The 16842-nt window shown below is 40.0% G+C and overlaps 1 protein-coding gene and 1 long non-coding RNA gene across 4 annotated transcripts in view; one reads left to right on the top strand and one right to left on the bottom strand.

Moving 5' to 3' along the window:
- rbm25a (RNA binding motif protein 25a) overlaps positions 1-16842 on the bottom strand; it is a 31991-nt gene that overhangs the window by 14860 nt on the left and 289 nt on the right. For 2 of the 3 annotated variants that reach the window (XR_004557912.1, XM_034159806.1), the window contains exons 2-8: positions 16682-16803; positions 11995-12044; positions 11540-11707; positions 10506-10563; positions 8365-8525; positions 8008-8199; positions 6134-6214 (exon numbers count right to left, since the gene is read on the bottom strand). Coding sequence is in view for 2 of the 3 variants with exons in the window: in XM_034159806.1 (XP_034015697.1) it covers positions 6134-6214; positions 8008-8199; positions 8365-8525; positions 10506-10563; positions 11540-11707; positions 11995-12044; positions 16682-16787 (816 nt within the window). In the remaining variant the exon portion in view is untranslated. The remainder of the gene's footprint in view (positions 1-6133; positions 6215-8007; positions 8200-8364; positions 8526-10505; positions 10564-11539; positions 11708-11994; positions 12045-16681; positions 16804-16842) is intronic. The other variant, XM_034159807.1, reaches the window with a different exon arrangement.
- Positions 5367-16818, top strand: LOC117501010. Its single transcript, XR_004557913.1, has 3 exons — positions 5367-5458; positions 8702-8703; positions 16808-16818. It is a non-coding gene; the product is annotated as an uncharacterized LOC117501010 (long non-coding RNA).

Genomic DNA, 16842 nt, shown 5'->3' on the forward strand with positions numbered 1-16842 from the left:
TGGATCGTGGATTTTGTGGACATTTAAATTTAATATTGAAAAGCTCATTTGATATATATTTTGCATTATATCTCAATTACTCTCATTTGTGACAATGAGGTGTAAACTGGCACTCTCAACAAATAGACTAAGTTTGATCCATATCGAAGCCGTAATGCGGATTTAGAAGATATTTGATTCTAACACTGAAAAGCCCTTTTGATCTATATTTTTGTATTTTTGGAAACTAGTGTTGGCAGAGATTTGCGCTCTACGAGTACGGTGCTCTAGTTGTTTTTGTTGTTTTTAAGTACTTTGCATTTTGCGAATATGTTTTTGTTGTATTATTATTACTTCTACTTTTAAACTTGCCCCCAGTAAAATGCTCTGTTAAAAAGTGAGCTATATATACACACACATGTATACATGTAGGGGGTGTTTAAAAAAACCAACAACAAAAAAAAAACAAAAAACAAACCTGACTTCCACGTACAGTGAGGAAAATAAATATTTGAACACCCTCTGATTTTACAAGTTCTCCCACTTAGAAATCATGGAGGGGTCTGAAATTTTCATCTTAGGTGCATGTCCACTGTGAGAGACAATCTAAAAAAAAAAAAAATAATAAAAATCCGGAAATCACTATGTATGATTTTTTTTTAAATAATTTATTTGTATGTTACTGCTGCAAATAAGTATTTGAACACCTGTGAAAATCAATGTTAATATTTGGTACAGTAGCCTTTGTTTGCAATTACAGAGGTCATACGTTTCCTGTAGTTTTTCATGAGGTTTGCAGACACTGCAGCAGGGATTTTGGTCCACTCATCCATACAGATCTTCTCCAAATCTTCAGGCTTGGAGTTTCAGCTCCCTCCAAAGATTTTCTATTGAGTTCAGGTCTGGAGACTGGCCAGGCCACTCCAGGACCTTGAAATGCTTCTTACAGAGCCCCTCCTTAGTTGCCCTGGCTGTGTGTTTGGGGTCAATGTCATGCTGGAAGACCCAGCCATGACCCATCTTCAATGCTCTTACTGAGGGAAGGAGGTTGTTTGCCAAAATCTCGTATTACATGACCCCATCCATCCTCCCTTCAATACGGTGCAGTCGTCCTGTCCCCTTTGTAGAAGAGCACCCCCAGAGTATGTTTCCACCCCCATGCTTCATGGTTGGGATGGTTTTCTTGGGGTTGTTCTCATCCTCTAAACATGGTAAGTGGAGTTGATTCCAAAAAGCTCTATTCTGGTCTCAACTGACCACATGACCTTCTCCCATGTCTCCTCTGGATCATCCAGATGGTCACTGGTGAACTTCAAATGGGCCTGGACATGTGCTGGCCTGAGCAGGGGGACCTTGCTGCCCTGCAGGATTTTAAACCATGACAGCATCATGTGTTACTAATGTAATCTTTGTGACTGTGGTCCCACCTCTCTTCAGGTCATTGACCAGGTCCTCCTCTGTAGTTCTGAGGTTTCTCAGAATCATCCTTACCCCACAAAGTGAGATCTTGCATGGAATCCCAGACCGAGGGAGATTGACAGTCATCTTGTGTTTCTTCCACTTTCTAATAAATAATAATAACAGTTGTTGTCTTCTACCAAGCTGCTCGCCTGTTGTCCTGTAATCCATCCCAGCCTTGTGCAGGTCTACAGTTTTACCCCTGGTGTCCTTAGACAGCTCTTTGGTCTTGCTATGGTGGACAGGTTGGAGTGTCATTGACTGAGTGTGTGAGCAGGTGTCTTTTATACAGGTAAGTTCAAACAGGTGCAATTAATACAGGTAAAGAGTGCAGAATAAGAGGGCTTCTTAAAGAAAAATTAACAGGTCTGTGTGAGCCAGAATTCTTGCTGGTTGGTAGGGGTTCAAATACTTATTTGCAGCAGTAACATACAAATAAGTTATAAAAAATAAAAATAAAAATCATACATTGTGATTTCTGGATTTTTTTTTTTTAGATTATGTTTCTCACAGTGGACATGCACCTAAGATGAAAATTTCAGACCCCTCCATGATTTCTAAGTGTGAGAACCTGCAAAATCGCAGGGTGTACAAATACGAGGTCTATTAGATAATAAAACGACCCTTTTATTATTTTAACTATATGGATTTGAATGACGTGCGATTACACCAATCATGCTTGAACCCTCGTGCGCATGCGGGAGTTTTTTCCACGCGTGTCGGTGACGTCATTTCCCTGTGGGCAGGCCTTGAGTGAGATGTGGTCCCGCCCTCTCGGCTGAATTCCTTTGTTTCAGATGCTGCTCGAGACGGCGCGCGTTGCTTTATCAAAATTTTTTCTGGACCTGTGATGAATATCCGAGTGGACACTATTCGAGAAATTAAGCTGGTTTTTGGTGAAAAGTTTAACGGCTGATGAGAGATTATGGGGTGTTTCTGTCGGTGTAAGGACTTCCCACGCAGCGGGACGTCGTGCAGCGCTTCCAGGCGCCGTCGTCGGCCTGTTTCGACCTGAAAACATCCTAATTTAAGGCTTAATTCACCCAGGACATCGTGAGAGAACAGAGAAGATTCAGAAGAGGCCAGCATGAGGACTTTATACGGACATTCCACTGTTTAAGGACATTTTGTAATGAAAGAAGTGCGTGCAAATTCGCCGAGTCGTTTCCGTGACGACTCGGCAAATCTGTGTGCGCCGCGACAGGAAAAACACCTCCGTGTTGAAAACCATTTGTAAAATTCAGGCGGCTTTTGATGGCTTTCAACAAGTGAGTAACTGAGAAATTGTTTAACAGCTTGGGCATGTTCCAACTTGCCCGTTAAGGTTTCCAACGGAGGTGTTTTTCCTGTCGCGACCCCCCCGCGGTCGGGTCCGGCCCGACATGCGACTCTGCCCGCACGTTCTTTCATTACAAAATGTCCGTTAACAATGGAATCTCCGAATAAACTCCTCATGCCGACTTCTTCTGAAAGTTCTCTGTTCTCTGACGACTTCCTGGATCAACAGAGCCTGAAAAGTGGAAGTTTTCAACTTGAAACGGTGAGACGCTGCCGCCTCGAAGCGCAGATCGCCGTCAGGCGCCGTGGGCCGTCCTTAAAGCAACACTACAGACCAAAATCTCTCATCAGCCGTTAAAATTTTTACCGAAAACCAGCTGAATTTATCGAATGGTGTCCACTCAGTTGTGCCTTACAGTTTTGAAAAAAATTTGATCAAACAAAGCAGCAGTCTCTGAGCCATTCCTAAACAATGAAGAAAAAAAAAAAAAAAAAAAAAAAAAAAAAAAAAAATCGACAAGAGGGTGGGCGACTCCTCACTCAAAGACTGCCCACAGGCGAATGACGTAACCGACTGGCGTGAAAAAACGCTCGCATGCCAAAGCATGTCTGATGTAATCACACGTGATTCAAATCCATATGGTTTTTTAAAAAAATAATAAGGTTGGATACTTTTCTAACAGACCTCGTACTTATTTTCCTCACTGTAGGTGCCACTTATATGATTGCTTTTAATACTCCAGAAAATGTTAATAATTCTTATCCATGGTACAAATCATGTCTAACCTTGACTTATGAACAGTCAAAATTTTACATTTTGGCTAGTCCTCTGTGTATAAGTAATCTAAAATGTCCAAATTAAAACAAAGCAAAATTAAAACAATCCATGCCATCTACCACTTTATAATAATAATTCCAAGGTTGTCTGTCATAAAGCTGAAATTCATAATTAAGAAAAGGCAGCTCTTGGTCCTAATCAAGTCTCTCTGAACCCTACATTGGAGCTCTTCTGTACCAGTTTCATAATTCATATATCAGAGAACTGCATGCAAACCTCTATTTAGACAGTCATGTGCCATACGATAACCCATTGGTGTGGGACACTTTCAAACTGTGAGACCATACTGTATTTTGCCTGAATATAAGACTGCCACGAATAGACTACCCCCATCTTTTCAAGACTTTTTGTGGGCGGTGGATGCTTTTATTTACAAATAATGCACATAAAAGTCCACCAACAGACAGAGAGAAAGGCTAGATTGCATAAAGCAGTAGTGCGATAAACTGTGGCAAACTGGCCTACCTTGTGTCCTCATATCAATTTTCCACAAGTGGGCATGTCCATGGTAACCGAATTACAATGACAGCTAAATCTGGCCATATTTTAGCTTGCCATTAAAAATTTGCTCTGCATGTAATTCCGTTTCCATAGAACTGCCCACATGGAACTTGTTGCACATGCTCACCACTTTAAAGCCTGATACCTACTACAAGGACTTTTAAAACAGGTAAATGCTTAAAAGGTCCTCAAAGATTTCTATCAAGGGATGAGGACTATGGAGATTTTAAATTAGTTAAAAAATATATATCTTTAACTGTTTCTATGTCCAGAAACAAACAGAACCAGGAATATTTCTATAATATATACGAACCAGTGGATTCCCAGTTAATGAAGTATGTTCTGAGGTGGGGCAAGGGAGAAGTAAAAAGCACACAAAATAACGTGGTGTAATGATGCTGCTCTATTTTGTTTTTATATAAATATACAACTACATTTAGCTTTAACACCAAAAATAACATGGTTCCACTGTTGAAGTAAAACTGCAGGGAGAGAGCAGAATCTGTTTTGTGCATATGTCAAAATAGCCATATTTTAGCGATCAGGGGAAGACTTCACTTTGATACAGGACCAAGAGTGCAAGGATCCCTGGGAGGACTGTAAATAATGCTGTCATATGCTGGTTCTTGTGGGGTAATCTTGCTGAAGTTGTGTAGATAAATGACTGTAGTATTAAAATGCAGAGAAGTGCTATTCGATAAGCTAGTGTAAACAGACTGCCAGCCTGACATTCTTCTCTTGGGTCAGAGGCACGACAGTCAAAGAGATGGGTATTTGATATTTGGCACCACCTACCACACAGACGTATGGCATGTAAAAGTCTAGAGAGCAGTTATGAGATGAGTCCATGTTTTTCAAATGTCTTTCAAAAGGGGCAGGGAGACAGTCTTCTATTTAGGCCAATACACTATTTCTTTAGAGTTAGTCTGTTTTCATTTTACCCTCACATTATTCGTAATAATGCTGCCATTTTGCCTTGCTAAAATTCACACAAGCATACTAAAAATATATCATTTAAAGTTGTTCTTGACAAATAAACCATATTTAAAGTCACCACAAAGATAAACTAAAAAGGAATGCAAGGAGTTCTCAGGATAGATTCAAACAAAGAAAATGTAAAGTGGCTAAAAGGTAATGCAGAAATAAGTCAAATAAGTCCAGTAAGGACTTACCTGTTTAGTCTTCAGACCAAAGCGTGCTGTGGAGGGGCGCTCCCTACTTCAGTAATACTATAGACTACAGGTCAAACTGCTGTAGTGGTTAGGCTGATTCACTTTGTATTTGTCATAAATACATTTATCAAGTGAGGACCTGCAGAGGGTCACTGAGCTCTCCCGCCTTCCAACACTTGACTTGACTACGACTCCAAAATTACATTCAGGCATCATTGGCTGCCACATCAATGTTCTTCACAATTCTTTGATTTAAAATCCAAGCTCACCTCATCATGTTGTGAGCTTTATTTTTAATGTACATGCCAACATGAAATTAACAGAGCCAGTTACTCCTCTGTAAACCCTCCAGAAGGGAGCGCCCAACATGAGTAAAAAAGAAATGAAAGATCATACTTACATCCTATCCTCGCAACTTTTTCCAAAGCTGAGATTCATCTTGCTCTAGTCACCAAATGAACTCTACCATATTGGTGGGGTTTAATCAATAGATTAGCTTTTGATGAAATTTAACATTATGTCCATGCACTCTGTGTGACAAATTTAGCTTGTGCAGAGCTTAATGTTCTCATCTCAAATCAGCATTACTAACACCGGCAGCACTTGCCATTTTAGACAGATATAACGATATTGAACAGCCATCTATTAATGGCAGACAGCTACAGAATATTTTTAACCTTTATTCACTAATAGAAAATGCTTGACTCAAGCTCAACGACTTCCTGTTCTTTTACTTAGTCTCCTCTATATTAGACTATAACCAAACAACCAACTGATGGTAACTGCAAATAGTGGTACAAAGGAATTACTTCTCTAATATAAAAATACAATTTGGAGTTGAGGACTTTGAAATTGCAAATGTGCATGAGCGCTTTTAAATTAGACAGTAGTAACAGGAGTTTAATACCTTGTGTATGTCTCGAAATTTACTGATCTCTCTGGAAATCAAGTCCCTCTTGTCATCCTCCATCTCCATGGCATTGATGTCCTTGTTGCACAAAAAGGATAAGACATAGAACAAATACACTAAGTATCCATCACATACTGCAAATCAAGTGACATGATAATCTTTGAATTTGTGTATCACGTCAAATCAACCAAACATTCAATCACAGAACACAGAGTTCCACTACTGACAACCACAAACTTTCAGTCACAATAGCATTTAAAATAAAACAAGAAACATTTCAATGAGAGAGAGTAGACTGCTATACGGACAGTATATGGCAGCTTTGCACTCCTAGTGGTTGTATTGTGTCGAGCTGTAATTAGGTTGGGTTAAATGTAAAGGACAAATATGATGGTATCGACTATGTACAATATCCAATTATAGACTTTTGATGAGGTGTACCTGTGATTATGTGGACCTGGTCAGGATAGGGTTCACCGGTGAACCCCATCCTGGTACACCTCATCAAAAGTCTATAACTGCTTTATTATATGGTAAACAAGAAAACTGGGAGTTTGTCAAACATACTAAAACTGAAAAATCAATCTCAAGTTTCAACTCTTTATTATTACTGTCATACTGCAGCAACTGACATCCCATCAATCGACAGGAGATGCCTGGTAAGTCCGTGATGAAGAGTCATCAGGCTTGTTTTCTTATAAAGTTCGCCATTCGCCTGTCTAGCTTCCGCGTAAAATCGACCGAGTACTCTGTCAAGCATCTGTCTCTCATAAGTTTCAAAGTTGGGCGCATGTCCCTTTTCAGTGACGTACTTGCCAAACAGGTTGGCTGCTGACTGTGTATTTCTGCGGGCGTTCTTCGCATCTTTTTCGTGTAAAATTCGTCTAAGTCAGCGTCGCTAACAGAGGCAAACCTGTCTTCTGCCATCTTGTCAACAAACTGACAGCCAAAGTAGGTGTTGTATCGCGTTATCTGATTTGTCGTTATTGATAGAAGGCGTCGCTCGATTAGCTAGCGCTACGCTGCACGCGAGGTGTACTCGTTTCGCACGCGCGGTCAACTCGGCACGTGGTACATCTCAGAAAGTGGCGAATGGGCCAATCAGAAGTTGGCAAAATCCCATACCATAATGATAATAAAGGCCCTTACTGACCATAAACACTACAGTGCAAAAACACTTTGTTCCATAGATAGTTTACTGAAGTGAGCGCGCGCACACACACACGTCCCATATTGGTTACAATAATGGTGGCACTATTATTTTTATTAGTTTCACAAAGTTTGGTAGCTGTGTTAATGCAAACTATGGAAAGCTGTGTTGCAGTTTGCCTTTCAAACACCAGCACAGACTGGGTTTGACTGTCTGCCTGTCAAGATGGATGATCTATGTAGTATTTAACAGTGACTGTAACCCTCTAGCAAGTGAAACTGCATTTATAGCAAGTATCTTGTTTTCAGACAGATTCATACAACTTAAATTACATCATTTTATAATCATTTATAAGGTAGGGTGCCACCGCCAATCGATTACTGGGACAAGATTCCCTCTTTGATCTCTGGATTTATCTGGGGTGGGAAATGCCCAACACAATAAATCAGAGGGCGGGTTTTCAGTTCATTTCTGGTCATTCATTTTAAGACCACTATCAGTGTGGCTAAATCCTGGTTCTGTCACCTGTTGGAAATCTATAGAGTGTAATTTGACATCGTCACATAGATTGGAAGACCTAATCTACTCAGTAGTCCCTCTAGTTTTTTTAATCATATTTGGAAGCAAAAAAAAAAACCTAAGCAGGACATCATTTGTGATTATGTTTACTGGATGATTACCGCAGTTGGTGAATGTCACACTAAAATTCTGTAGAAAATACCTCTTCTTTCTTCTCTCTGCGCTTCTTGCGTGGTTGACTGTCAGGGTCCAGTGATGGTGCAGTGAGATCACTTGCATACTCTCGAATGAGGATATCTATTGCACCCTTCACAATCTGGTCCCGGCGTAGAGTTTCTTCATCAAGAACTTCCTCCTCATCTTCCTCACCATTCTTTAACTCCCCAATGGCTCCCTTGGCACAAACATGTCAAAACATTGACCCAATAGGGGGTGAACGAGGGAGACAAAAGGGAAGAAATAAAAATTAATTAATCAAATTGTAAATCAATAACATGGGTATTATAAGAGCTATGTTGATTTCATTTATTTTATTCAGCAAGTTAGTAGGGATACACACCCCAGTGGTACTCTTCCTCTTGGCTTTCCATTCATCTAAGTGGGCCTTGGTCTTGGCGTCTACTTTCACCAACAGCTTCTTGTCACCTAATAATAACTCATGCAGAAGTCTGAGGGCTCGTAGTGTGGAATCAGGCTCCTTATACTCACAAAACCCAAATGCTTCCAGGAGATGGGATAAGAAATAAAAGTTCAATTGATTTTAAACTACAATAAAGCATGCGCAACAATAATCACAGGGTTGGGTTTCTTTTTTAGGGGGAGGGAGTGCAGCTAAAAAGTAATACAACCCCTGGCAAAAATTATGGAATCACCAGCCTCGGAGGATGTTCATTCAGTTGTTTAATTTTGTAGAAAAAAAGCAGATCACAAACATGACACAAAACTGAAGTCATTTCAAATGGCAACTTTCTGGCTTTAAGAAACTATAAGAAATCAGGAAAAAAAAAAATTGTGGCAGTCAGTAACGGTTACTTTTTTAGACCAAGCAGAGGGAAAAAAATATGGAATCACTCAATTCTGAGGAAAAAATTATGGAATCATGAAAAACAAAAGAACGCTCCAACACCTCACTAGTATTTTGTTGCACCACCTCTGGCTTTTATAACAGCTTGCAGTCTCTGAGGCATGGACGTAATGAGTGACAAACAGTACTCTTCATCAATCTGGCTCCAACTTTCTCTGATTGCTGTTGCCAGATCAGCTTTGCAGGTTGGAGCCTTGTCATGGACCATTTTCTTCAACTTCCACCAAAGATTTTCAATTGGATTAAGATCTGGACTATTTGCAGGCCATGACATTGACCCTATGTGTCTTTTTGCAAGGAATGTTTTCACAGTTTTTGCTCTATAGCAAGATGCATTATCATCTTGAAAAATGATTTCATCATCCCCAAACATCCTTTCAATTGATGAGATAAGAAAAGTGTCCAAAATATCAACGTCAACTTGTGCATTTATTGATGATGTAATGACAGCCATCTCCCCAGTGCCTTTACCTGACATGCAGCCCCATATCATCAATGACTGTGGAAATTTACATGTTCTCTTCAGGCAGTCATCTTTATAAATCTCATTGGAACGGCACCAAACAAAAGTTCCAGCATCATCACCTTGCCCAGTGCAGATTCAAGATTCATCACTGAATATGACTTTCATCCAGTCATCCACAGTCCACGATTGCTTTTCCTTAGCCCATTGTAACCTTGTTTTTTTCTGTTTAGGTGTTAATGATGGCTTTCGTTTAGCTTTTCTGTATGTAAATCCCATTTCCTTTAGGCGGTTTCTTACAGTTCGGTCACAGACGTTGACTCCAGTTTCCTCCCATTCGTTCCTCATTTGTTTTGTTGTGCATTTTCGATTTTTGAGACATATTGCTTTAAGTTTTCTGTCTTGACGCTTTGATGTCTTCCTTGGTCTACCAGTATGTTTGCCTTTAACAACTTTCCCATGTTGTTTGTATTTGGTCCAGAGTTTAGACACAGCTGACTGTGAACAACCAACATCTTTTGCAAAATTGCATGATGATTTACCCTCTTTTAAGAGTTTGATAATCCTCTCCTTTGTTTCAATTGACATCTCTCGTGTTGGAGCCATGATTCATGTCAGTCCACTTGGTGCAACAGCTCTCCAAGGTGTGATCACTCCTTTTTAGATGCAGACTAACAAGCAGATGTGATTTGATGCAGGTGTTAGTTTTGGGGATGAAAATTTACAGGGTGATTCCATAATTATTTCCTCAGAATTGAGTGAGTCCATATTTTTTCCCTCTGCTTGGTCTAAAAAAGTAACCGTTACTGACTGCCACAATTATTTTTCCTGATTTCTTATAGTGTTTCTTAAAGCCAGTAAGTTGCCATTTGAAATGACTTTAGTTTTGTGTCATGTCTGTGATCTGCTTTTTTTCTACAAAATTAAACAACTGAATGAACATCCTCCGAGGCCGGTGATTCCATAATTTTTGCCAGGGGTTGTAAATGTAACAGAACTGTTTTTAAGTTTAACTTTTCTTCTGTTCAAACAAGCCAAATGTGGTAAATGGAATCTTAAGCATCAAAAAATGGCTGTGCATGTGAAGATGTTGCTTAAGCATTTAAATGTGCCAAACCACATTTTGATTCGTGTCTGTTGTTTTTTTTTTTACCTTGAAGCTTCCCAGAGGCACCTTGAACCCTCTTCCAGCTTACAACAATACCACATTTCTATCATAAAAACACAAAATCAATTATTTCAATTTACATTACAAGTGTTGATGACTGAATGAGCAAATTAGTAATTAAACAAGTTATTAATTACTGTCTTGGTTTCAGTGTGGAAGGTTCCTGGTTCAAACCCCACCCCTGCCATATTTCTCCATGTAATGTGGAGTTGTGTCAGGAAGGGCATCCAGTGTAAAACGTGTGCCAAATCAACATGCAGATCTACCATCTGCTGTGAGTGGAAAAAAAAAGGGAGCAGCCGAAAGGATTCACATTAAACAAAAAAACAACTTGTGACATGTCAGAGAAATATTTGGTCATTGCTTTTAAGGGCCTTTCACGCCGCATGATCATTCTGCCTTATTTGCTCACATTTTTTGCAAAAGTGGACACGACAACATCTCATGAGAAATTAATTTCAACCAAATAAATGTCAGCCATGTTCAGAGTGAAGGAAAGAGAAAGATGGATAGTGAAGGATAAAGTATGTTTTGTAGAAAAATGTTGAATATTCTAATAGTCAATGATGGGAGCAGATCAGGGGAAAAGAAATAAATTACGATTACTAACAGTAATGATTCAGTCATGAAGGTCCATTGTCCATTAAGCACAACAACTGGCTCTGAACCTGTGATAGTAGATTTAACAGACGCCATGCTCCTGCACAGGGTGAGTGCTTTTTAATTTCTGTAAGATAGTTGCTAGCTGTTTATTATTGTCATAGAAACAAATCCTATGGCAAGCATTTTTTTTCTTTTTAAGAAATCTGTGAGATGAGGTGTGGGATGAAGCGTTTCTCTGCGCCCTCTCGGCGCTTTTCTGCCTGGGTGTGGAGGGGAGTTATATGGACATGGGGCCCAACATAGGGCAGCGTAACACAAACTGTAATCCCACCCTGCAAAATAAACTACAGCGCAAGTTATTTTCAACTACATGCTCAAGCAGACGTTGAAGTCTATTGTGTATGATGTTGACTTACGGCTAGCAGCTGTCTGACCAACATGTCAGATGCCTTTTCAGAGATGTTTCCGACAAACACAGTGGTGATAGGGCCACTGCTGTTATCAGCAACCTTGGTTCTGATTGTGCCAGACTCCTTTGTTGTTACTGGCTTCTGTGCAACTGAAACTGTGGTAGGGACAAGAACCTGCAACACCAACATGGAATAAAATACAATTCCAAGGTCACGTAATTACCAATTACCTTTTTATATTAAAACATTAAATTGTTACCACAGAGAGACAATATGAGCAATAGAAGAAACTTTGCAAACCATTACATTTAACAATAAAGAATGCACATGGTCATTAAAACAGTGCTGTAATTGTGCTAAGAAATTAATCATGCTCGACTTTTTAACATGCATAAGAGCTATGGAGTTAATGAGAGGTATTGTTTCATTTTTTCAACCACGAGTAGGAACTCCTCACTCACTGTGGGAGCGGGGGCCACTACACCCATGTGAACGGGGATCATTGGCGTTCCTGTAAATAGAAGTAAAACACACTCCTCAAATTCTTTACTTGCACACAAAAAACACACAGACATTATATTTACATACTGCTTTGCCAAGTTAGCATCTAAAAATGTTAACTAAAGGAATACTGACACCTGTGGGACCATTTGTTTAAATGGGCACAATATGTAAAGCTGCATTTTACATACCTTTTACACTGACAGGTTAAACATCCTCAACGTGTTGGAATTATCAATGCAGCTAGAAATTCTCCTGCTTTAACTGAAATTTGTCAAAAATGGCTCATTTGCATATTTCTTTGACATGCTGTACTGTCCAAAATTTTCTAAACATATTTGGTTACTGATGAGCTTTTTTCTTTTTTCAAATGCTAATTGAAAATACAAACACTTGTCTATTTTATCAAATACAGTTGGATGAAAACCTTTACTTTAGAGGATTACAACCTAATGCATGATTTCACAAAGCCTAATAAAAATATAACGCAATGCTAAAACACCCTCAGCCGTATGAGCATTGTCTTATTTATCATTTGCAGTTGTTTAATTGGTATCCCAGTAAAAACTATATATATCGTATTTCCTTGATTAAACGCCTGACCTTAAATACTGCCTTGCCTCATTTAATTGGCAGGTCAAACCTTGAAAAAAATAAATGCCTCCCTTAAATATGCACGGGTCTTGTTTAAAGGCCACATATATTAGCTGCCAGACGTTGGTGCCTGGCTGACTGTCCGTATGAACAGTCGCGGGTCCAAATGGCAGCCTCCTGCTTGAGCGTGTGTGCTGACAGACAATATACTGGTAATTTGACTCCTCAGTGGAGCAACTTCTTCTACTAGTGATGTCATAAAAAGGAAGTACAGTTCCTCCATTGTTGAGACAAAGCTGCAAGCTGTTGCATTTATGGGAAGAAAAAAAAAAACCAGTAAGGTACAGAGTACGGACAGTTTAAAATTAATGAATTATTGTCATTAAATGAAGCAAAGGAAGCACAACATTAGTAGATCTATTTCTTCAGCTTTGAAAAAAATTAATTTGCCATAAAATATTACAGGTGAGCCCTGTTAACTCGCGATTTGGCTTTACTTCCGGTCAAGTTATGGACCCCGAAAATTTAGACTACCGTATAAAATCAATTTTGATTTGACCATTTTCGGGAGGAATAGTCAGTGTGGATGGTGATTTCTTCTTCCTCTTCAGCGATGAGGGCAGACAATTGTGTGCAGAAGATGTGGCAGGAGCATGATTAAATTCCAGGTCAATCTGAACGGGCAGTAAGGATCTAAAGAATCACATCCAAAAATTTCGAATCCTCAGGAATTGTCCACACTGACGAAGCCCTTATTGCTGACCTGCAGCAGCCGGAGGAGGAAGAAAAAGACCCTGAACCCACTCCAGATGAAGAAATCCTCACCATCCAGGAAGAAATAACACTTCAAATGGTCAAAACTATTGTGCAGTGGAACCTCAGTTTTCGAACGCCTCTTTTTAATGGACAAATCGGTTCACGAAAATATTTTTTGAAAGAAAAATGCATCACTTTTTAAACAAAGTCTTGGTGCATGAACACCTCTGCCGCAGTAAATGGCGGCAATGCACCATGATGGGTTGCAATCCTCCAATAAACTCAAAAGAAGAAGAAGAAGAAGCAAGAAAGTCTGTCTTGGTGGTGCGGTAGTTCTCCTAATGGTTTACTTTGTTGTTGACATTAAAATTATGAGCCATGTATTTCTTCCAGTAATCATACATTAAATGGAGCCAACAGGTGAAGTTCCCAAAAGCTGCTACAAGTGCTAATGCTGTTAGCATACAACATTATATCTGACCAGAGATTCACTGCAACAGAGGCATCTGATGGGTTAGGATGTTTAGAGCAGGAGTTCTTAATTCGGTCCTCAAGACTTCTTTATAGCCCCTAACGTTACAATACGAGTTTAATTAATTAGGAATTATTCCTTTCGCACATGAATTTTGACTGTAAAATGATGAATTAAATTGGTTGGTTGTCCGTTTTTGCCAGATTTTGACATTGGATTTTTTTGGTTTCCCATATGTTGTTATTACATGTATATACAGAAAGGTCAGGCATGCAGGGAGAGTGGAAACCGTTTTCTTAGGTTTCCTAAAACCTTTTAAACCCAGAAATGCATGAAAGGGTATAATGTGATACAAAAGTCAATAACTGGAATATTTCGTCTTTTCCGAAGCAAATCAGTAAAATATTTCAGAAAAGATGTTTGTTTTTTATCTGCAAGTCATGTTAATGAATCAGATGTAATGTCCCCTTCATGAAATGTTTCACAACCCTGAAGCCAGTGTTGCTAAATGCCTAACTATTTGTTCTCTACTGCAGTCAGTATATTTGCGAGCCTACTCCTGAATACTAGAAGTTCACAATCATGAATCATTGTTAGTTTTCAGAGAATTTTAAATAATGTTTGAGAAAATTTTCATGTGTTTTTTTCTTGTAACGTCTGTCACACTCATGTTTTTGTTTTTATAAAAAGAACATCACTGGACATCTTTTCTTCCCTGCCTAAATACCTCAAGACCTTAACTATGCCCACACACAAGATTAGGTACTTATGTCTTCTCTAAGGACACAGACAGGTAGTAAAGTGCAATAACACAAGCAGTTAATATTCATAACCAGACAAAAACAAAGTAATGTTTAACAAGTCATGGTGTACAGCAGGATTAACCAACCATGTTCCTGGAGAGCACCTGCCCTGCACGTGTTTTCCACATCTACCAACTGAAGTCACACCTGATTTTTTAAAAGTGGTGTTTTCCAGCTCGTGATTGGTTGAGCACAACTGAGAGAGTTAATTGCCTGGGAGTGGAACAGGGAGAGTTAGGAAAACCAACCCTGTTCCCGGAGGTGCCCTCTGGGAACAGGGTTGGTGACCCCCAGGTTTTTTGCAATTTTCAAATTGGAAATATTCCAGAATTGGGCCAGGACCATATCAAAATGCTACTACTATGGAAGTGTCCCAGAAGTGCACAAAGCAGTGGTCCATAAGCAGAAGAACTGTTGAAATTTCTCAACTTTTTATGTATTTAACAACAACAAAAAAATTTACCGAAATCTCTAATCTTTATCCTAATGTTAACCCTCAACTGCCACCCCCACAACATCATTTGTAAGATTGCTAGGTGTAGAGCCTTGTTAGATACCGAAGTCCAAGCAAAAGCTCAGAGTAGACTGAGCATTATTTGTTGCTGCTCCTAAATCCCCATCTAAACAGCGACTCATGGACAAAGTCCAGACGCACGGAGAACGTCATGACGCAAATATGCGTCATTTCCGTTTCTTCTTCCTCTTTCTACCATCAATCAAAGACATTATATTCATGTCTTTCACAATCCTAATGAAGTATTCAGTTTCCTCCTCGCTCCAAAAGTGTGGTGCTGTGCTGCTGCGTCTGGATTTCGCCGTACTTGTTTACCTCTGCTTCTGTGGTGTCCAGTGGGTTGCGCGCGCTGCATACAAGTAGTTGCTGTACTCAAAAGACCAAGATTCCTTGCGGATAGGACATGCGCAGAACACAAAATAATATTCCTTTCTATAGAGGGTATTCATGTGACGTATCGGTCACGTCATTTTGTGTCCCACTTTTTCTGGATTACCACGCGGTGGCCGCTTTGATACGCTACGTGCATTTGGCGAACAATTGCAGAGGCTTCAACGCCGGTGTGAGGAAGCCTCAAGGCACCATGGCGCTGACAGAGATCCGCCGCTTCCAGAAATCCACTGATCCCACAATTTTATTTTATTTGGCAATAAAATTATATAAGAATACATAAAAATACTGCCGAGGATAACACAAGAACACTTCCAATACGGATGCTTATTTACACTGTGGTCCTCGAGCACTGAGCTGCAGATCCACAAGCTGCCCTTCCAGCGCCTGGTGAGAGAAATCACTTAGGACTTCAACACGACTTCCGCTTTCAGAGCTCCGCTGTGATGCTCTGCAGGAGGCCGGCGAGGTTGACCTGGTCGGCAGCTTCCTAGTTCACAATATCGCAGTGTGACATTGTCGGCCAGTTCGTTAATAATAAATTCACTATCTGGTATAAGATACTGATCCACTGAACCAACTGCTACATATCTATCACGATAATTAGCTTTATCTTGAGGATTTAAAGCATCGTAATAACCGGACATTCTCTCCATTTTCCTATCCCACGCCAGCCTCCTTGTAATCCAGAATGGAGACGGCACCTGTCCTGCAGCAAATCGGTCACGTGTTTGAAAACCCTCTACAGGGATATCCCGATGTGCGTTTATATGACCTGATATTCGGGTTACAAAAGGAGTAACCCAGGAGTCATATTCGGGTTTTTAAAAAACGGAATATGAGCATATTCGGGTTTTTGCTGGCGTTTACATGGCCGTGCGCAACCAGGTTATTGCGAATATTCCAGTTATGAAAGGGTTATTGGCTGCATGTAAACGCAGTCACTGTCTCTGATGACTGGAGAGGAGGCATCAAAACAAGAAGCTCCTTTCCATTTAAAACAACAGGCACAGGAACAGGTCATTCCTCAGCTACCTGATCGCCATCAACAGTAACTTTTTAAGTGGTACAGGTGTACCAACTGTTCCAGCTCATGAGTACACAAGCCCATTCTGTACCTGGAGGCACTGTCGTCGCAAACCCAGCAAACGGAGGAGGAGGGATCCTGGGAGGTAACTGTGGGATGCCAAACTGCTGATTGAGAGGAGGAGGAGGGTACGACATCCTGCAGGAACCTGAAAAAGCAGCGACATCATGATCCTGGAACAATGGCTGCTTC

This window comes from Thalassophryne amazonica, chromosome 19, assembly GCF_902500255.1.
Source record: "Thalassophryne amazonica chromosome 19, fThaAma1.1, whole genome shotgun sequence".
Classification (NCBI taxonomy): Eukaryota; Metazoa; Chordata; class Actinopteri; order Batrachoidiformes; family Batrachoididae; genus Thalassophryne; species Thalassophryne amazonica.